A 23,840-nucleotide genomic window follows, 5' to 3' on the forward strand; every position below is an offset into this window, starting at 1 on the left:
GAATTATTGATGACTTGAGTGTACTGCATTCATTAAAGTGCTTTATTTTAGTGCATGCATTCTCAGTCATTCCCACATGCTATGAGAGTTCTGATAATATAGACCTTTCTAATTTCCTGTCTTTATTTTGCCATTGTACAGGAATTTCTATTCCCTAATAGGGCTGGGCGATATATCTCATGCAATTGTCACGCGCATTTCGTCAGTTAAGCCGGTTCCCTGATTACCGCTAAATCGCCACCACCTGCTTTCAAATGGAGTGACATTTAATAGACAGAGCCGTAGATCACTGACAAGGCGATTCATCTGCGATAATGAACGCGATATTGCGTAGCTTGTCAGTGATCTACGGCTCTGTCTATTAAATGTCACTCCATTTGAAAGCAGGTGATGGCGATTTAGCGGAAATCAGGGAACTGGCTTTACTGACGAAATGCGCGTGACAATAGCATGCGATATATCGCCCAGCCCTATTCCCTAATGATGTGAACACCAAGCAAAAACAGGACCAAAAAAAGCCTCCGAATTTTGTCATTGATCATCAGTAGTTGCTCAAAAGCAACCCTCAACATAGATAAAATCAAAGGTGACTGCAAGTGGTGATGTCACACTAAATATGGGCTAAATGAATATGGCATTGTGATAACACTCGTTGCCTTCTCTAGTGCAGCTCAGCCAGGTCTCGTCCCATTCCTCCAAACGAGTCGTTCTATGTAGTTTTTAAAAAGTGATTTCTGTTAAATACAATATCTCATTTTGAAGTGTACTTTGAACCTTTTAAGTTTGCAGATCTTTTTTCTGCTCAAACAGCAACATTACAGACTAACTAAAGTTGAAAAAGTGAAAAAGCATAATAGGACCCCTTTAAGTGACTTTGAACGTGGCATGGTTGTTGGTGCCAAACTGGCACTATTTCAGAAGCTGCTAAACTACTGCTATTTTCACGCACAGTCATCTCATTTACAGAGAATGAGAAAATATCAGAAAAAGAGAAAATATCCAGTAAGCAGCAATTCTGTGGGCGAAAATGCTTTGTTCATGCCAGAGGTCAGAGGAGAAAAGCCAGACTGGTTTGAGTTGATATAAAGGAAACAGTAACTCAAATAACCACTCGTTACCACCGAGGTATGTAGAAGAGTATATCTCAATACACAACATGTCAAACCTTGAAGCAGATGTACTACAGCAGCAGAAGACCACACCGGGTGCGATTTCTTTATTTGTGCTGCAGCATTTGGATGGTATTTGACAGACATCACAAAAGCATGAATTTATCTTGTCTTGTGTTATTCAGGCTGCTGGTGGTGGTGTAATGGTGTTGTGGATATTTTCTTATCACACTTTGGGCCCCTTAGTACTAAATGAGGATCGTTTAGACACCACAGCCTGAGTATATTTGCTGACCTTGTCCATCCCTTTTTGACCACATTGTACCCATCTTGTCATGGCTACTTCCAACAGGATAACACACCATGTTATAAAGCTCAAATTAGTTCAAACTAGATTCTTGAACATGGCATTGAGTTCACTATACTCAAATGACCTCCACGGTCATAAGACCTCAATCCGATAGAGCACCTTTGGGATATGATGGAATGGGAGACTTGCATCATGGATGTGCAGCCAACAATTGTGACAAACCTCCATGGTGCTATCATATAATAATCTCTCACGAAAATCTCTGAGGAATGTTTTAAGCACCTTGTTGAATTTATACCATGTGGAGTTAAGGCAGGGGGTCCAACCTGGTATTAACAGTGTGTATCTAATAAAGCGTCTAGTGAGTGTAAACTAGTTAATTTAGTTGTTGGATAACTATTTTACATTTTAGTAGTTGACAGTCCTGACCTATACTTTGAAAATATAAATTAAGTTTGTCCAAAGGTAGTTTAAAGCTGCAGTCCATAAGTTTTGACTCTTTGTCGCCATCTCTGTTTGAAACCTGCAATTGCAGTTATTTGCAGAATTATTTTCTTAATGTGGGTTGTGCACCGGCACAGCTCTAGCGTGGATGAATCTAATGTTTTAAAGACTATGTGTGGCTTTCAGTCACCGCACCAGTGTGGATACTGTATTTGGGAATCACAGATTCTAGCCTACATCTTGGAAGTATGACCCAAATAAGAATTTTCACCAGATATTGTCATCTGAATGAGTAAGTAACAAGTCTACCACTTTTGTTCTGACCAAGTGAGGAAAAAAGCATTACAATAAATGGTGCGCTACAAATTGTGACTAAATCTAACGATCGTTAGCTCATATCACATCAAACTGTGCAAATTATTATAACTGTTAAGCTTTGTTCTCAACATTGCTTGTTGACAACATTGCGACTACATGTATGTAAGGGTGTATTAGCATTACATGTAGATTTCCATTTCTGTATAGTCTAATCTCTAATTGTCATACCATTTGAATTTCATATAAAGCAAATCTATTAACCCAAAAAGCAAATTATTCTTCCTTAAAACTGGTTCTCTTTCAAATAAAAAAACCTTGTGTAATCCCATGTAGGCTATCTGTTATCAGATGCACATTTAAAACTGGAATATAATCTAATTTCAGTCACTTTTTTTTATTACAATTCACCATCAAAATGATGTTTAATTATTACAGCTGCTGTGAGAAAAGGCTATAAACAATCCGCCACCTGCAGGATCCTCACATGGGATATAGGGCCTGTTTTACTAAACAGGGCAAATTAGTGCGAGAGCACAATTCTAAAAGAGCGCCGATGGGTGTGGAAATTTCTGCGGGTGATTTACTAACAACACGCAAATTAAAGAACACAGATGCATCATCTCATTTACATATCGACCAACGCAGTATACCAAGCACAGCGCAAATTAGAGCAGTCACAGATAAAGAATAAAGAAATAAAAAAAGGCATAGTACGTCGCAAAGAACCAGAGGCCAAAAAAATGGTAGAAGTTGCAAGAAGTTTTGATAGACCTGGTATTGTATGATTCCTAGTTGAGGGTTCCAAGTCGTCTTTTATTTCCTGAAGCAAATTAAAAATAACATGGCTTGGCAAACAATATTTTCATGTTCTTCTTGCATTCCAAATAAATTAAGTGTGAAAAAAAAAATCCTCTCACTTCTACCATGCACTCTCAGTCTCATCTCTGCGGTTCCTCCTCCTAGCTACAGCCATTTCAAGCGCAAAATAGTTTAAGACATGCTTTTTTGGGGCATTAAATAATGGCGCAAATACCAGTAATTTGACAAGCGCAGACATTAGTAAAACGCATTGCATGATTCATTTGAATACTCTCCTCCCATAAATTTTGCATCTTAAAGGGAAACTCCTAGAAATGCATATTCAATAAGGTCAGGCACAAAAATAACTGTCCACGCCTTTTCAAAACTAATTCTTCACTGCACGTCTTTAGTAAAATCTATTTTAACACCAAAAGACAGTTTGTGCTGCCGCAAGCTATTAGTAAAACTGGCCCATAGTCTACTAGCCGGGACAACTTCTTTATGTTTACAGACATGACATAATGACACAGCGGTATGCTCGAATTTCCTCTGAATTCCTACCAGTACCACTGAAATTAGAAAACGTAATTATTAAAAGCTTACTGTTGTGAATCGGGCTAAAGTAAGGAGATAGTTTTGAACACTGGCTGGATATGTATTTGCTCAAAAATTGATTTAGGATAATGTTTAACCAAAAAAGTTATGGACTGCTTGTTGATAAAATAAATAAATAAATAAATAAACTTTGGTAATCTAGAGAAACATTGTTTTTTTCTCTAGGTCTCGCTGAACTGATGTTTGTTAGTCATGTTAAATGGAGATGATTCAGTGGCTACCTTGATTCTTTCTGGTGATAAGACATCAGCACAAATATGGTGTCAGCGTCAGATGGTGATTCAACAGCCTGCTCAGAAATAGCTACTCCACTGATTGGTCCTCTTAAAGGTCTCCTCATCCACAGTATCCATTTTCATTCTGTCATTCTGTCATCCATTTCATCCATTGTCTTTCTGTCAGTACTCAAATTAGAGCCACGATCCCATAAGGCTATCATCTGCGGAAATGCCAAATGTCATGCTAGAGGTTAAAGCTATGAGAGTCATGTAAGCTTCAGATGCCTCGCCAGTAGGGGTGCTCCGATCAGGATTTTTGAGGCTGATCACCGATCGGCAATCACAGAAAGCAGTATCTGCTGATACGATCACTGGTAAAGATCTTTTTAAAGCCTTCTTTTTAACATGTAGAATTATTTATAGTAATCAGGAATTTTACACACATATTCAGGCCCTGAATTTAATTTTTGAAAATGAATTCCCCTCTTAGGTGACTTAAGAAGGGGATTTTTTATTTTAAGGGGTGGAGAGGGGCATTTTTTATGTCATGTGAACTCCGGTACGGTTCGCTGCTGATGTGATTTGCTCATTTGCAGTACATTCGTAAGACATAAGTGCCGTTATCTACTGAAGCTTTGTAAACAAAACGAATGGTTCAAAAACGTGGTAAACAGCTGCTGGCTTGATGACGCAAACGAACCATGGGTTAGACCCAAATAAAATAATATGAACACAGTCCAGCGGGGGCAGGGGGAGGGGATAGCAATCGAACTCTGGTTCGGACCAGGCAAGCGAACCAAATGTGAAAGCACCCTCACAGAACGTTTTCAAATTAGCTACTTTATAAGTTATTTAATGAAGAAATATGAACTGTAGCTCACCTTCAGCATTATAATTATTTCACCGTGCTGGACAGAGACTGAGACGGTGCCGCTGCATGTTGTGCCAAACCTCTGATGGCAGGCGCATCATCAGCTTAAGATCATTTTTTCGAAATTGGCCTTTATAGAAACTGCCGATAAATCATCCCAAAGCGATTATCGGCGGATAGTGATCGGTAGCCATTGCTAGCCAATCAATCAGAGCACCCCTACTCGCAAGTGCATTAAAGTGACAGACAGACGAAGTCAGGCTTGTTTATCTCTATCTACTTAATGCATTTAATGCTTAGTTGGGATTTGAGATGTTTACAAATGCATTGCATAACCTGCTCATTTGAACTTAAAATAATTGTTCACCCAGAAATTAACATTTTGTCATTGTATACTTTTTTTGTGTGTGTGTGTGAACAGTGTTTGTGATGGATGGCCAGGATAGAGTGTGAGGTTAGTGGATAGAGAGAGATCAGGAACAGGAAATAAATGCCACACTGCTGTTGCCGAGGCTGAGATATCGGTAGGGGTTGGTGTTTAAATACTTGTGTGACATACATCCTGCAGTGGTGTTAGCAAAACAGCTGTGTGCTTGTCTGTGTGTGTCCGATTATCACTGCCACCCAATGAGCCAGACAGATCTGCAGATGGGAAGTCTATCCGTGAGGAACATAATCAGGATTCAGGCATTCTTAGCAAGGAAAGAAGGTCACAAGAGCATTGACCGTGACCGATCCCAGACTGCTCCAACCAGATGCAACTCACAGCTTGAAGAATTGAAGCTATTGCCTAATAGAAATAAGCAAACATTTTTCATTGAATTATATCCATGCAGAGTTGTTGCTTTGGTATGGTAGTGTTGACAAATTAGTTTTACAAGTGCAAGAACCACATTAAATCTGTAAAAATCTAGTTGTTTACTGAAAGGATCAAGAATGAGTCATATATGCTGATTTGAGTAAGTGCATTTGGAGTGCTTTGAGGTTTATCTCTGCAACGTTGGATGTTCTCTTTTTTTGAGAGAGAGAGGCTTATGGAGAGCTGATATGTGACTGAAGACTGAAGTCAAAGGCTTAAACATCATAGTCTTCATCATCTCCAATTCTAAAGAGGAACATGTAAACACTGCTGATGATGACACCAGGGATGTCAAAACTGACATTAAATTTTGACACCTGCTGAGCACAATAAGAACATTCCTAGGTTTTCATCATCTGTTCCTTTTGACAGTTTTGTTATATATATATAAATATGTATATGTGTATATGTGTATATATATATGTATATGTATGTATATGTATATATATATATATATATATATATATATATGTATATATGTATGTATATTTTTAATCACTGAGCAAATTACTGCTTTTGAACTATACATGGTGTTTCACAGCAAGGTTTAAAAGAATGGGTTTGCTTGAAATGATCAAGTTGTTGAATTTTAGCTTTCAATTAGCCCAAAAAATTTAATAGGAAATAAACAACTTGTTGTCATTATATGTTTAAAGTACCAATAGTTGACCAAAATTTGACACATTGCGCGTGTTTTGCTTGCTTGAGTTTCTGCATTGTAAAAGTGGATTTGGAATATAAATGACAGCACATTTCAGATAAAAAAAACGCGACTTATCTTTCTGAAAATATCAAGGTTAGGAGATTTTTAGTCTCAGCCTCAGACGTCATGCCCCCGGAACATTGCCAAAATGTCTGATGCATATGGCACACAAAAGTAGAAACACTTCAGGAGTTTCGAAGTTGTCGTCGGATTGGTTGAATTATTCAGGATTTCATGGGAGACGTGTGTCGCATTCTATAACGTTCCACTTGGAAACAAAGATGCCGTGAGGCCAAACCCCCTCACAAAAGAAGAAAGCCATCGTGTTTACAACTGTGACGACAAGCGCTTATCAGGATCAACAAAACGTTGGATTTTCAAAAGTATGTAAAATATTTAAAGTTCATGGCATAGAATCTTTAAAGGGTTACTCCATCGCAAAATGAAAATTTTGTCATTAATCACTTACCTCGGTATCGGCAAGTACCAAAAATAAAAGTATCGGTATCTGGCAAGTACCGGAAAATGTTATCGGTGTATCCCTACTAATTTTATACGTTTTTTTTCTTTTTTTTTTTTTTAATTAGTTAATTAATTGTTTTTAAATGAAAGTGTGCTTTGTACTTCTCAATATTGTATGAAAACTGCAGCATTGATTAATATTAAAAACCAATTTAAAAAAAAAAAAAATCACATCTTAAATGATTTAACAGTATTGTTTTTCCCTCTTTGTCTTTCTAGTGTTGTTATGTTTGGTTGGACAATGCAGTTAAATCATCTCCAGGCTTTGGCAATGCTTGGGGCGTAAACAGTGTATGCTAGCGTCGGCATGGTTCTCAGTATGGAGGAGTAGTAGGAGGAGGATGCTGTTCAGCCCAAGGCACATCTGTGTCAGCCTCATGCTGGATTTAGCATTTGGGTGGAGGTGCTAGTGGTGACTGTTGTCGCTTGCCTTGAGGCTTTACCACAGAATCCAGAAGCGTCAACTTCCTCTTTAAAGCAAGCATAGCACAGCCTAGTTTAGCAAGCTCCCGTAGAGGATCACTCATTTGGCCCCTAGAGACTCGGCATGTTTGCTGTTCTAGCTTTCTAAGCACAGAAGCTAATAAAGCTGATCTAAATGTTTTTCATCCTAAATCTGAGTAATTATATTTTATATCACAAATATGCCAGATAATCAATTTATTTTTCAATGGTTATCTCCTATTTTGTTAATTTGTTTTTGCATGTGTGTGTGCACACATTTTTGAGGAAATGTAGGTCACACTGACTATAAGAGTAGTAAGGTTATATTTTGCATTCTACATTTTAGTGGTTTTAAATGTAGCTGAAACCACAGGCTGCCCAATAAGGATTGAGAAATCTCATTGTTATTCCCTTATTCTGAAGTTACAGGTTCTTAATCAGGTCAGTGCTTAACAATACTACTTATAATGCATTGATTTGAATTATATATATACATTAATCTTCATCACCATGAAAGTTTTTTAATGTATGCATGTTTGTATGTAAGCATATATGTATTTTTTTTTATTATTAATATTTATTCATTTATTTGTTTCATATATATATATGTACCTTTAAAGAAGTTCACCCGTAAATTTTCTAAAAATGTTCCCAATGTAGATGAGTTTGTTTGTTAATTTTAAACCGATTTTGACAAATTTTGCAATCCACAAATAATCCACACATCTTGTGAAAAGAAAAGCTGCATGTGAAATGAGTTTCGAGGGGCATTCTATGGAGAGTATATGTGGTTAGTAGTCTTGTAGTATCAGCATGCCCATCTTTTTGGTATCAGGTTCTCTCTTGTCTTATTTTGCCCTAATGCATCCAGAATTACTAATATAAAATGGAAGTTCTGGTCCTGGATGATGATTGGTCAGTAAAGCCATGCTATACTAACAGCTGTGATGCACCTAGTTTCTGCTGCTACTCCACTGTGTGTCACAGATGAAAGAGTCTGGTCTGTAACATGTAAATGCAATTGATGAAAAAGGTTAACTATTTAAGGAGCGATGCCTAAGAATGAATGCTCATTTTGTCTGTTGCATTAGACAGAAAGTGGCTTTAGTGAAAGATGAAATATTTCCATTATGCATGGAAAATTCTAGAGGTGTATGTCTGGGGCACAAAGAGGATGTTGCGAGTCATGTCTGCTGCATTTAAAACAAATTTTTTTCTCTTCCTCCTCTGTTTTTCTTTTGCACATGCTTACAGCTGCATCAGGCCTGAAAGTATCAGGCTGGAACGCAAGTGATTCTTCATAAAATCCAAACTATGCTGTGTACGCCCATAATGCACAGAGCTCCAAGGATTTGGCTTGGGCTTTAAAGAGTTTTTTTATTGTGTTCTTTTTATTTTGTTATTTTTTTATTGCTGTTGTTTTGGTGAAGTAGTTGATAATTCACTGTCACAGAACTTAGAAGCTAAATACATTGTTTTCTTTCTTTGTCATATTCCCACATTTTTCTGTCAGAGGGAGGTTTGCTTCCATTGTCGGAATAGATGTGAAATATGTATAGGGACATTTGCTCTGGGTGGAGTGGGGCAGGCTGTGAAGCAAACTTGGTGGACTTCCAGGGTAGGGCCCTATGATTTCAGAGATGCGGAAAACATGGATGGACTCGTGGAATCCAGTCATAAAAATTTAATTTTCTATTTAATGTGGAATGTCACAGAATTTGGATGAAAAAATATAGTAGTGCTGTACAATCAGACATTGCTGTATGGACTATTGTCTCCATGGTAACAAACTGTTATTCATTTATAAAACACAGAATCTAGAAAAATTAAGACAACACAGAATAAGTGATAAAGTAAAAAATTATTATTTTTTGTTGTTTTTTTTTGTTTGTTTGTTCATTGTTTTTTATTTTGTATTTTGTTTGTTAGTTTTTAAAACAGAGTTTTTGGGGAAAATATTTCTCTATACTGAGAACCAACAAGTATAAAACTTAACAAATATATACGGTAAAAGGCAAAAACAACTATGTAATACTATAAAAATGATGTTTAATAATTTACAAAATATTTTAAAAAGCTCAAAATGGCTATAACCATTAATTGGGCAATATTAAGAATATGTTGTTTTTAAAATAAATAAATAAATAAAAACTAAAATGTAATAGTTTTTGTTCAATGTCCAATATAGGTTGGGTTGCATTTTGGTTTTATGTATTGTGTGTAACAGTATGTTGTCAAGCTTGGGTTGGTTTTTGCACTTATTTCTGGTTTAGGAAGGAAATGCCTGCTCTGTGTTGACGGGATAAGAGTGTTAGCAGGAAACATGTGGCAGCCTTCACCGGTGTACTTTGACTTTGACCTCCTACAGCCTAAAATATGCGGTCAGCTAAACATTCAGTGGTCAAGAAGTGTCATCTGTCTTTGTTTTGGGCTTATTTTATCAATGTCTGTGAAAAACCATACATTGAAATATCACTAAAGATTTTTTATAGAATTAGCAAGACTATATATTGCATAATACATAATACATAATAATAAATTATATATTATAAAATTGAAAATTTTGCATAACAATTTAGTGGATATTGGTTAGTAATTGATCATTGAATGGCATTTTTTTTTTTTCACAATTACAGTAATAACATCATCACATGGCGCAGGATCTGGTTCTTTTTGTATCAGCAGCCAATGAGCTCGCTGCTTTACATTCAAATAATCAGCTAGTGCAGTTGTAGCAGTTGCAGCGCACCTCAGAAACTCTCCACCTGTAAAGATCTGCTACGGGGTGATTCATGTATGCATTATATGGGTTATTTCATATATGTTATATGTGCAGCAGCAGTATTTCTTACATGCTCACAGCAGTAGATGTATTGGCAATAGCAAGTCTTGGTACTTGCTCTGCTGCAGCAGCAGCGTAGCGGATCTATTCCACCAAGACCAATCACATTAACATTGTCATGTACATTACCATGCCAATCCCTCTGAGAGTTGTCAGGACTGAAATAATGTTTTGTGTAGTTAATGCATGAGCAGAAAACAGTATGGATTAAAAGACAGATCTTGAGATTTAAGAAATCCATATCAATATTACTTAAATATTAAAAATTGATATTGTATTGCAGCACTGGCATCCATGCAGCTGACATGTTTACTTCTTGTAATTTATCCATAGTGTGCACAAATTAGAAATGACCCTCACAAACTATTTTGACTGAAATCAAAAATAGTTTTGGCTGAAAAAAAATCAGTTGCTGAAATATCGGTGCATCACTAAATATTTGCATAGTGCGTAAATGTTATATTAAACATTTATCAAATTTATGTTATAATTTAATTGAGGAAACGGATGCATGATGTTAAATTTGGCAATCTGTGTCTTTTATTTGGTTAAATCTGTGTTGGTTGATACTAAATATTTAATTGTTTATGCTTATTTCACACATTTTTACATATAGATTACCTTTGCTGTCACTTTAAAAAAAAAGTATTAATCGAGTATTAATTAACTCCGCTAAAGATGCTCTTTAGCCAATTTCCAAATGAATATCCATTTTTCTTGTTTTACATTATAATGGTATGATGCCTAATTGAGAATGAACTGTTCTGAATATTTTGCAGTGCATTTTCAAAAATTTTTGAGCTTGTGTCGATGAATTAATTCGGAAGTTAACCACACACACCAAAGCATCCCTTCCTGTCATCTACTACTGTGTTGCTAGGGAATCTTTTCTGCACCACTGGAAAACAATAAAACTAGCATGGCGTGTTTCACCTCAGTGTGGAGAGCTGTCAGATTTCACTGAGAGGTGAAGATCTAAACAGGCCTGGGCAGTCGCGCGTTGTGTGTCTTGTGTCTCTCAGCTATCACAGTGGCATGATATCAACATTGTTTTAATTGCAGCCACTGTGAGATGGGAATACTGTACTTTACGCTCAATAAACAAACATCTGTCACTAATTTAATTGCCCAATTTCCATTCAGGATCATAATCAAATAAATGTTACATTTAATAAAGCTGTTGTTGAGTGAATTAAGTGTCCTCAATCAATCAAACTACATTATCATTATGCTTTGACGTGACTTGTGTAATGGATGGGTAAAAATGTTGTTTTTATATGATCGAACCAGAATATTCTTGTATATAAATGAACTAAATCTGTCATCTGGTATTGAGTCTACAACAAATTTCTTTTAGTAATCGAATATTTTAATAAAATAAATTTAATATACAAATGTTTTGAATTATACATATGCTACTATTTAAAAGTTTGGGGTTATCAAGTTTTTATTTTTATGTTTTTTTCTTCTTGCTTATGCTCACCAGGATATTATGTTTAATTTACATTTTTCTTTTTTTATTTTTTTTTATAGTGTTTTTTTTTTTTTTTGTGAAATTTTTTTTTTTTTTTTTTTTTGCAAAGTTTAATTTAAAATAATGTGAGTACTGTTATTAAGTTACAGTATCCCACTGTAATATTGTGTATTTTAACTGTATTAAACTGTTTTCTCTACAGCAATTCATAATTATTATTCAAGGAATACTGTAATTACATTTTTTCATACAGTGGATTGAATTTGTCATTTGTGGAAATGGAAAATAACATACTCCAAGTTTAAAAACATCCATTTTTTTAAGCAAAAGGCAGACAATAGCCGTTTATGAACATGTAAGCTGGAATGGCAGCTGGAATTTTTTTTTTTTTTTCTATGTTCATGGTATTACTCATGCCAAAAAACAAAACAAAAACAAAAGCAGAAGTGAATATTGTGATTATAAATAGATGTATACTTCATCAGTACTGCAGTAAACCAGATGTCTATTTTAATCATCAATTCAAATACTGTATTACAAGTGAAAAAGGCTGGAAACAGATGTTGTATATTTAAGAACCAGAATCTAAAATCAGATTGAGATATATTTGGTAGGCCTACGTCTTGAATTACAGGCACATAAACTTTGGATAATGAATATTTATGGCAATCAGATATGGACTACTATGCAGTGGTTTTGATATATATAGCTGGTGAAGTTTCTGAAATTTGGTTGATTTGATGGATTAATTTGAAATTAAAATATTTTGTAACGTAAATGTTTTTACTCTCAATTAGCTATTCATCTAGCAAAAGCTATTAAAATAGCTATTGAATTGCATAGTTTGGGCGCAGTTGAATTTGATATTTTTATGTAAAGAGGGCTCAGTGTATAATTTGCAGCATTAGCTGAGAGATTATAAATTCATATGCAGAGCTCTAGACTAACTTTTGGAAACTGATTGCACTGGTGTGCCTAACTTTTTTTCTTAGGTACACCAGCACAAAAGTTAGGTGCACCCAAATTTTCGACCGCATCACATTTAACACTGCAGTTTAAAAGTTCACTTTTTTAAAAACAATCGCGGTCCATATAGGCAATATTGACTTGTAAATGATTAACTTACAATCTGGTCAACATAAAGTTCTTTATTTGAAGCACAATTCTACAAGAAAGGTGCTTAAAGTGCTTCACTGAGCTGAAATTGAAACTTAAAACATCTCAAGATAAATGAAATAAAAAGAAAATCTAAATTTAGTGTTTTAAAGGCTTCAAACTGAACATCTCATGGCTCAGTGTCTTAAGGATAATCCTCCATTGCAGTCACATGCCACTCGGATGGCAAACTCCTGTAGTTTGGTCTTCTTGTCTTTGGCTTTGGCTAAACCAGCTGGCCATACTCTCTCTAGCATCAAAATCTTCCAGACTTGGCCCCTCTACACTGATTCTTATCAGATCTTCCACTGTGTCTGAATGAAGGGATGCTCTAGTGTCTGATTTGAACAGCTAAACGCACCAGGACATGGAGACGCTAGCGTGATCACTTGCATTTTTTTCAGTAGATACGCCATCATTTTTGCACATAAAGGTAAGAGTAATACATCATTCGTAACTGCAAAGGGTCTTTTATTTGTGTGCACTCACAATATCAACAAAACGTTGTGCTTTTAAAAAATAAAATAAAACAAACACGATACGCTTTCTGTGTCTTGTCTTTAACAGGAGTAAAAAAATGAACCGAAACTCAGTGAAAACATGCCTCACAGACATGATAAATATATCTATAGAAAGCTTTAAATGATTACTTAATGAAATAAAACAAATCGAAAATAAAAACTCTTTCATTATAATCATAATCTGTAAAGATGCACTTCTCTCTAAAGGCGCGTCTAATAAGATGGCGAGTCAGGATCAGCAACTTCATCCTTGCGACACAGACTCAGAAAACACTAGTTTATTAGTAAATAATTCAAATATCTTCTTACTATTTCCCCCTGTCACATTTATGGTAATTACTTTTGCTGGTGCTTGAGCCTATTGCTTGTATTTGAACGGAGAACTGTTCAGATGCACTGCTGCTGCGGGACACTAAACACCGTCGAGCCACTCTTGACAGTCATGGCAGCACGGTCTCGTGTTGTTTCCACCAGCGTGGCAATTTATTTATTTTTTTATCACTGATTGATGAATGTCTATAATATAAAAGTAAGGAGAAGTCTAAAACAGGCTGGAGGCCTGGCCCGTGTCTGAGCTATGACGTGAAAATTATCCTGAAGCCCGGTTCGAGGGGCGTAAAAAAGTTGGGGTGTGTCAGGCTCGGGCTGAAATGCAGGGCTCTAGTGTCTATTGTTGAACCACAGGAAGACTTTTTTTTTTTTTTTTTTTTTCCTCGAACGGCTGGTTCCACCGGTGCGACCTCTGATTTTTTTAAGTCGCAGCATTGAGAAATTAGGTCGCATGTGCGACCAAATTGGATGCACTCTAGAGCCCTGATATGCAAATATGTATTCCTGTATCAATACCAGGTCCTAACTTATATGTTAAGTGAAATAGACTACATGTGTAGTGTGATGTTTCGAGGAAGAAGGACAGAATTTGAGAGCTTGCAGTGGAGAGTGAGGGGTTAAATGTTCTTGTTATTGCAGTCCAAACCAGGAACAACATGAGACAGCCGATCCTCCCATGGCACACTGCTTACTGACTGATAACAGCTTCTAATGTCATGCATCATCTGTGCTGGAAACTCACCATTTAGTCATGTGTAGAGGATGACTGTGTGTGTGTGTGTGTGTGTGTCTGTGTGTGTGTGTGTGTGTTGGAGAGAGAGAGGGAGAATGCTGATTAGGTGGCATAAAACCAAAATTCAGATTAGGAACTGTTAAAGCTTCATGACCTAATTAGTGCAACACAACTTTTCTCCTGATTAGTTAGTGATTTTGCATAATTTTCTGGTTTGATTTGTGTTCTCTGTCCGTTGAGGAGAAAAAAAGGAGAAAGCAGTGAAAACATGCTGTATGCCCAAATGCCCAAATGAAAATGCTTAACCAAAGTATATTGGCCTCGAGTTAGACCATGTGTCCGTGCATTACTGCAGCTCAAAGGACTACTTTTAAATGTCAATGCTATTAAACAGGATGTGTTGTTTTTGAGGTAGCTGGCTGTGTTTGACAACATAACTAACTTGCTCAACAAGATCTCACCAAACTGTTGTTCTGCAGTTTGATGCCTGATATACGTAGTTTGATGCCCCTTGTAGTCGTGCTGACATGGCATTTTAAAATGTGCATGAAATTGAAGATTAACACACGTGTAGAGAATGTTTTGTGTCACAAACTATTTTTTTAACATCTGCTCCAAGAAACATGGCATAAAACAATACTTTTGTTTACTTGATTTATTCTGTTCCTTAGTTAAATTGTTAAAAGAATTGGTATGGAGTCAGTATAGCCTAATTCTTTGCATTGTACAGCACAGACAGAGTTTGTTTGTGGTTTGTAAGTGGCTTTATTTATTTATTTACCAGTACAGTTTTTAGTATCATATGTTCCTACTATGCCACATATTGCGATTGTACAACTTCAATGATTCCCATCTCTGATCTGTTTGTCCACAGGCTTTGGATCAGGACAGAAATTCATTGCAGAAGGTCAAGAAGTCAGTCAAAGCCATTTATAACTCTGGTCAAGGTATGTTCACAACCACGAACACACACATGCTGGTTTTGTTAAGACTGTAATACAAATAAACACACTTATTCATTTCATAATCACTAATATTTAATAGGCATTGCCTTTTATATAGCGGTGTGCAGTATTTTTAGTGATTGCAGATGAATTTGCTTGTACTATTGTTAAAACAAATGGCTAGATTAAAGCATGTTTCTGGTTGATGTCACAAGCTAGTTTCGTCCACCCCCACAAACACCCACCTACCTAATCTCTTTCACACTCTATAGATGCATTCTGCACTCAGGTGTATGTGTTTTTCCATGTATCATTCTATTGAAATTAAACAAAGCAGGATCCATTTTTATCTTACAGATATATATAGAACTCTATGTTGTAATTTCTTTAAGGGGGAAAATATATTTTTTCTGTTAACTGGCTAAATATGCACAGTTATTGATTGTACCTATTAAAAAAAAATAAAAAAACAATAGAATGATAAAACTGGCCCTATACAGGTCCTTCTCAAAAAATTAGCATGTTGTGAAAAAGTTCATTATTTTCCATAATGTAATGATAAAAATTAAACTTTCATATATTTTAGATTCATTGCACACCAACTGAAATATTTCAGGTCTTTTATTGTTTTTAATACTGATGATTTTGGCATACAGCTCATGAAAACCCCAAAATTCCTATCTCAAAAAATTAGCATATTTCATCCGACCAATAAAAGAAAAGTGTTTTTAATACAAAAAAAAAGTCAACCTTCAAATAATTATGTTCAGTTATGCACTCAATACTTGGTCGGGAATCCTTTTGCAGAAATGACTGCTTCAATGCGGCGTGGCATGGAGGCAATCAGCCTGTGGCACTGCTGAGGTGTTATGGAGGCCCAGGATGCTTCGATAGCGGACTTAAGCTCATCCAGAGTGTTGGGTCTTGCGTCTCTCAACTTTCTCTTCACAATTTCCCACAGATTCTCTATGGGGTTCAGGTCAGGAGAGTTGGCAGGCCAATTGAGCACAGTAATACCATGGTCAGTAAACCATTTACCAGTGGTTTTTGGCACTGTGAGCAGGTGCCAGGTCGTGCTGAAAAACGAAATCTTCATCTCCATAAAGCTTTTTCAGCAGATGGAAGCATGAAGTGCTCCAAAATCTCCTGATAGCTAGCTGCATTGACCCTGCCCCTTGATAAAACACAGTGGACCAACACCAGCAGCTGACATGGCACCCCAGACCATCACTGACTGTGGGTACTTGACACTGGACTTCAGGCATTTTGGCATTTCCTTCTCCCCAGTCTTCCTCCAGACTCTGGCACCTTGATTTTCCGAATGACATGCAAAATTTGCTTTCATCCGAAAAAAAAGTACTTTGGACCACTGAGCAACAGTCCAGTGCTGCTTCTCTGTAGCCCAGGTCAGGCGCTTCTGCCGCTGTTTCTGGTTCAAAAGCACACGCCTGTGCACGGTGGCTCTGGATGTTTCTACTCCAGACTCAGTCCACTGCTTCCGCAGGTCTCCCAAGGTCTGGAATCGGTCCTTCTCCACAATCTTCCTCAGGTTCCGGTCACCTCTTCTCGTTGTGCAGCGTTTTTTGCCACACTTTTTCCTCCCCACAGACTTCCCACTGAGGTGCCTTGATACAGCACTCTGGGAACAGCCTATTCGTTCAGAAATTTCTTTCTGTGTCTTACCCTCTCGGTTTGAGGGTGTCAATGATGGCCTTCTGGACAGCAGTCAGGTCCGGCAGTCTTACCCATGAATTGCGGTTTTGAGTAATGAACCAGGCTGGGAGTTTTTTAAAAGCCTCAGGAATATCTTTTGTAGGTGTTTAGAGTTAATTAGTTGATTCAGATGATTAGGTTAATAGCTCGTTTAGAGAACCTTTTCATGATATGCTAATTTTTTGAGATAGGAATTTTGGGGTTTTCATGAGCTGTATGCCAAAAAATCATCAGTATTAAAACAATAAAAGACCTGAAATATTTCAGTTGGTGTGCAATGAATCTAAAATATATGAAAGTTTAATTTTTATCATTACATTATGGAAAATAATGAACTTTTTCACAATATGCTAATTTTTTGAGAAGGACCTGTATATGTGTGTGTGTGGGTGTGTATTTGTTTATTCTTTTACTGTTGCAGTGTTTTTTTGTTGTTGTTTTTTTATAAATGCTGTTACTTTGAACTTTTTATTCTGTGAAGAATCCAGTAAAAATGGACCATTGTTTTCACAAAAATATTAAGCAGCACATTTTTTTTAACACTGATAATAAGAAATGTTTTTTGAGCACCGTATCAGCATATTAGAAAGATTTCTGAAGAACCATGTGACACTGAAGATTGGAGTAATGGCTACTGAAAATTTAGCTTTGCATCACAGGAATAAATGACATTTTGTTTTACAAATGTTTTCATGGTAGTGTATAATAATATGTATTGATTTAGATTGTTATAGCACAATGGGATTTATCAAGAGATAAATACATTATTTGTCTGATTAATCTCTAAAATTCTAATAAAAATGGAAAATACTTAGAATGTTTTATAGAATGACTCCTATTATGGAGAAAAAAAACCTGATTATGGTTACATTAGCAGAAAAGTTTGATTTCAAAGGTGCAGGAAGTTTGAGGTTGCAATTTGATATAAGCCAACATTCCAACAAGAGTACAAAATTATTTGCACTGATGAATGATGTACATTAAAGGGGTCATATGATGCTGCTAAAAAAAACATTATTTGGTGTAATGCAATGCGTTTATGCAGTTTAAGGTTCAAAAAACACATTATTTTCCATATAATGTACATTATTGTTTCTCCTCTATGCCCCGCCTTTCTGAAACACTTCGATTTTTACAAAGCTCATCGTTCTGAAAAAGCGAGGTGTGCTCTGATTGGCCAGCTATCCAGTGCGTTGTGATTGAACGAATGCCTCAAGGGTGTGACGGAAATGTTACACCCCTTAACATACTATGCTGTCTTCCAGGCCAGCAGCACGAGACTTAAGTAATTTGTGGATTAGTGCGTACTGGAGACACAAACAGTTTCAAACGATTCAGTTTTGGTGAACTGGTTCGACCGGTTCACTAAGAAGATCCGGTTAAATAGAAAGATTTGTTCGCGATCTGGACATCAATAGACAAGACAAAAGCAATAAAACCATATAATGCCTGCATTAGTGATCTGAGAAACAAGAAACAACAAGCCTACTCTACTGCTCAAAACTTGCATTTGAATCATCATTGGCAAATTATTTAAATATAAAAAACGTACTTACAGGCTGTAAGTCAGAAGTGCCAGACTGTCCTTGCAATTTTTTTACTGCCCAACTTTATAGAAACAGCCATTGTGCTACAGACGCATTGCAGGCTACTGGTTCAAGGAACAGTCCTCATCCTCCATAAAATGCGCAGCACACATATGAATATTTGGGTTGGACTGTTCTGGAACAGTGTTGAAATGCAACTTAACCACTGGATCTAGTCATGTCCTCGTTTGGAAGGCCAAACAAAATATTTTCGCTTTTACAATGAAACACACAGGGACTGCACAATATGGCAGCAGTGGCAACAGAGAGAATATAAGTTACGCCTTCTTTCTTTGCGTGAACATTTGGCTGGCGTCATGCAAATCTTTCCACATAGTGACATAGAAATGTGGGGGCGTGTTAGAACGAGCCGTTTTAGGGGGGTGTGGTTGACTCTTAACTTTTATAAAGAATATCTTTTTGGATTTGAGACTTCAGTCTTTGCAACTTTTCAGATATTCTTTATGCACCAAGAGCTTGTAACACTCCAAAGAGAAAGGACAAACTGAAATTGCATCATATGACCCCTTTAATACCAGGGAAATTAACCTAGGAAGTGAATGATTTCATGCTGTCTTCAAGGAACTTGGCAACACGCTACCATAGTCTTGATCATGGATGTGTACTCTGCAAATGCATGACGTTGATTTGTTTGGATTTTGTTTGTTTGTGATCTTTTATCAGATCATATTCAAAATGAAGAGACGTACGCCCAGGCTTTGGATAAGTTTGGCAGTAACTTCATCAGTTGGGATAATCCAGATCTGGGCATGGCCTTCGTTAAGTTCTCCACTCTGACTAAAGAGCTCTCCACCCTCCTCAAGAACCTGGTGAGTCCTCCATGTAAACATATCTTAAAGCCCGAAACGAATGGACACCATTTTCTTGGATAGAAAGAGATCTGTACAACATCCTTGTTTGTTCTCCGAGTGCACTAGTGAAGTCATGAGTTGAACTGTCAAAACACAGATTGTTTTGGTTAGTGCTGAAGCCCAATGTAAGGACAGATTTAAGGATTTACAGCATATGAGATCCCTTTAGAGCGAATCAGCCTCTGTGAAAGGTGTTAAAGAGCTTTAAAGAGTGTGTGTGCTTCTACACAGGTTGTATAGTTCTCTGCGTTGGTGTTGGAGGCGGATGCGTTCAGAGGACAGAGATGTGTGAAATGTGTGAAAATTGTGTGTCTGGTGGATGTGTGAGTGAGAGGGTCTTTTGTAATCTATACTGCTCTCTCTTCCTGGCAGAAACGTGGAGATAGAGCCATAAATTTTGAGTGTAGGAGTTGCAGTAGCTACAGCGCGTCTCCTTTTCAACCCTCACACGCACGCAAACAGAAACACACACATTCCTAAATCACTGTGTGAATGCTGGCGAACGCTGTGGAAGGGAAGTCATATCCGTCTAAGCGGAGGCTCGCTGCTCCAGCTCTACACAGCTGCTCAGCCTTGTCCTGAAAAAAAGTGGCAAATGTATTATTTTCCTATTTATTTCGGTTTTTATCTGTGCTCTGTCTAAATTTAAATTTTCAAAGTACTTTCAGCCGACTGTTGACCAGATGTTGTCAACAAGAAAAAGCTTTAAGGTCTTCCTGTGGTTTTCCAAGGGAAATTAAAAACTTCCATTAAGATTTCCATACCAACCTTACCAGCTGACAAGTGCCCCAAACCCCTCTTAAAATCATCAAATCAGACCAGCCTGACCAGACAACAAACCTTATTAATCTGTTATTCTCTAGTCATTTAATGTTTGTCATTAAGAACTGATAATGAATGCATCATTTCTTTCTTTATTAATACTGTGAGAATTTCATAGTAAACTGATGATATCAGATGGTGAAATCATGGTATTATCATATGCTTCCTAATGTTAACAATAATTGTGCATCGCATGCATTACTTTGAATAATACCATGGTATCCTTCCTTACATGCTATCCCTGCTTCCTTATTTTTACTTTACTTGGTAGCCAATATGTGATTCTTGTTGCATCTTATTGTTACTACCATAAAATCTAGTGATCAACATAGCCAAGGCCGATATATCGGCTGGTAAGGTTTTTTTTTATTCTTTGTTTGTTTGTGATAAATAATATAAAATTATTTATATACTAAGAGTCCCAGTGAATTTTAGGCTGGTTTATAATAAAAATCATACTTAAAAAATGTATTTTATTTTTTCAGGTTATTATTTTGGTTACATATAATATTGTATCTAGCATTAAATGGTAAGCTCTTGTAGCTTTTGTCTGGGCTGCCCCATCACATGAAGGAAAGATTAGAAACATTTAACACATGTTATTCAATGTACAGATTTTAGTATTGGCAAAATAATCATGTTTTATATATACCTTAGAAATAATAAATTATTAAATACAATACAAAGAAATATGATTGTTCACCTTACAAGCTCATGTGGGCGTGTATAGCAACATGCATTTTGGCATAAACTGGTTGCTATATTACATTTTTGCTCAGACTGTATACATGATTTTCCTCCACTGTGCTTATGTACAATTGTCTATATTTTTTTCTGTGTTAGTGTTATCCTCTCCTGTCAACAACAGCATTAACATTTCCCTGATTCATTTCCTCTGGTTTCTATTTCATCAGTATATCCTCTCCATTTCCACAATGCCCTCCTGAGGACCGCAACCTCTCTGGAACGCTGATGGTCTAATATAGACAGATTACACGCACGCTTGTCTTTCACATAGTGGGCTATCAGCATTCACACTGTGTCTGCTAAGTCATGCAACTATTGGCATTGTGCTGTGTGGCTATTTGGTTTCTTCCTGCAACTAAGGCTTGAAAGACGTGTTCAAGCTAAGTATAGTTCTGTCGTCAATAACTAAGCTGTATGAAACAGAGTTAAACTGCAGAATTAATTATTTTGGTTTTCTGCTATGGCTTCTCTCTCTCTCGAAAGAGGCACTATGTTGTCTGGCAGCGGTGCTTTTAGACTGTTTTGGCACTAAGCTGAGGTATTTATCACTCTGAAACAAGAGCCTCCATTTAGAGACACTGAAGAATAGTGAGGAAGAGAGGAAGTGGACAGAAATACTACATTATGGTTTGTCTCCCCATCACAGCAATCCTTATTTATGAAAGCTTTACATTTGTATGAAATGATGAAGAATTTCATTGTGGGTTGCTCTTTGTTACAGCCTTTCTGTGTGGTGGTGTATCTTTCAGCATTGGTGTTCATTTGCCATCTGCATTATCAGCCAGAGGAGCCATTCATCACGTCAGACATTGGCGTACACACACACACACACACACACACACACACACACACACACACATTCAGTGAAGAAAAAGAAAAAGTCTTCAACAAATTTATCTCACTATCTGCAGTCTGACCTTTAACACACACACACACACACACACACACACACACACACACACACACACACACACACACACACACACACACACACATTCAGTGAAGAAAAAGTCTTCAACAAATTTATCTCACTATCTGCACTCTGTCCTTTAACACACACACACACACACACACACATACACACACACACACACACACACAAATGGATGATTCCTGGTATTCAGTGCCCTATATGAAGAAAATCAAACAGTTTTTAAAATAACTTTTTGTGCAATCATGGTTTTGAAAAATAATTTTGGTCTAGCTCAGACAAAAAAAAAAAACAAACAAACAAAAAACAACCACAACAAAAAGCATTTTTGAAAGTAAGTAGTATATTTATTATGAAAATAGGATATGCAAGTGTGCGGACATAGTAAAAATTGTGATATTGCGTTGTTTAAAATGCTGAAAAATGTTTCTGATGTTTTCTTTGACTTTGCATGCTAATGCATTTTTTTCTTTCATTTTACAGAGTTTTCCATTCATTTATTGTTTCAGTGCCATTTAAAATAGGCAGTTTCATAAATTTTATTTAAACTGTGCCAGATTTTTTTTTTTTTTTTTTTAATTGCAAGCATCATCCAAACTAATCATATATCAGTTAATTGAATGTTTACACATTTTCCATGGATGAATGCTATGCTGGAGCAGTTGCCATATTATTATTAGTAGTAGTAGAGTAGTAGTAGTAGTGGAAATCTGATTTGACATAATTTAGACATAAATGCTATGTTTCAAAGGTTTAAATCTTTTATTCTCTGTAGGCCTATACTTTAGGTTAAGCTTTTTATATATTGTTATACTGTATTATAAAGTGTTTCTTTTTTGTCTGCTGAATACTGTTTTTTTTTTTTTTTTTGTTTAATTTTTTTTTTACTTGGTTTTTGTTATAATACTGATTATTATAAAGGTTATCGGTTAAAACAAATTATTGAATATGAATATCAATATCAACCAGTTTTCTTGGGGGTACACAGTATATCTTTTTTGTTTGTTTATTTGTTTGTTCTCAGTATGTTTTAAATTGTCTTATTTTAACAAAATGTTTTATATTTATAATATCAGTCATTTATTGTTGGTTATTGGCCATGAACATGAAAATAATTATCCAGAATTTCAATATCTGTGCATCCCTGTATTCTTGGCAAATATACATGTATAGAGTATACAGTGTAAATAATTTTAATGTAATTTAAAGGTGTGTAATGCCAGACTTTGTCCTAAATCTGTTATTCTTGTTGCACTTTTCTTTTCCCAGGTGATGTAAATTTCTCTTAAGGTCTTAGGAGACAATACAGTGTCACAGTGGGTCTCATCTTGTTACATGACTCCAAACTATCTGGCCTCTTGTGTATGAAACATTTATGTTGATTAATTTAAAAGATCTGTCCTGGAGTATCAAATGACAAAGCAGGTCTGCTCATCCTGATATGGCTGTGTCTCTCTTAACGGGCTCTTTTTGCAGATGGCTGTATTTGATATGTTTTCTCTTATTTCTTCTGTGCTGTGCTTATGCTGTGCCAAGTGTCATGTATCGTATTAACACAGTCTCTGCTCTGTTTCACCATCTTTTCCTGCAGCTTCAGAATCTGAGTCATAATGTGATCTTCACACTGGACTCGCTGTTGAAAGGCGACCTGAAAGGCGTGAAGGGGGTGAGAAATATTTACAGACCTTGTCTCATAGACCATCAGACACACAGAGGCTATAAATACACATGCAAATGCATGCAAACTTTACTTGTCTACACTGTAATTTTTTTTTTTAATTTACTGTTAAAAAATATGGCAGCAGCATTTTATGGTTTTATGGTTTTAACTTAAATTTACAGTTAAATACCGTCATTTTATTAACTGATATAATGTAAATATACAAACCTATTGAAGTACTGAAATCTGTTTTGTATCTTTGTAATACACTGCACTAAAAGCAGGTGGTGATGAGA

At 36.3% G+C, this 23,840-nt stretch overlaps 1 protein-coding gene across 1 annotated transcript in view; it reads left to right on the forward strand.

The window, feature by feature from the left end:
• The window catches only part of asap1b (ArfGAP with SH3 domain, ankyrin repeat and PH domain 1b), a 78,034-nt gene that overhangs the window by 20,107 nt on the left and 34,087 nt on the right, over positions 1 to 23,840 (forward strand). The window contains 3 exon segments of the mRNA XM_042751694.1: positions 15,144 to 15,216; positions 19,197 to 19,342; positions 23,476 to 23,550. Coding sequence (XP_042607628.1) covers positions 15,144 to 15,216; positions 19,197 to 19,342; positions 23,476 to 23,550 — 294 coding nt within the window.

Source organism: Cyprinus carpio, chromosome B24 (genome assembly GCF_018340385.1).
Source record: "Cyprinus carpio isolate SPL01 chromosome B24, ASM1834038v1, whole genome shotgun sequence".
Taxonomy (NCBI): domain Eukaryota; kingdom Metazoa; phylum Chordata; class Actinopteri; order Cypriniformes; family Cyprinidae; genus Cyprinus; species Cyprinus carpio.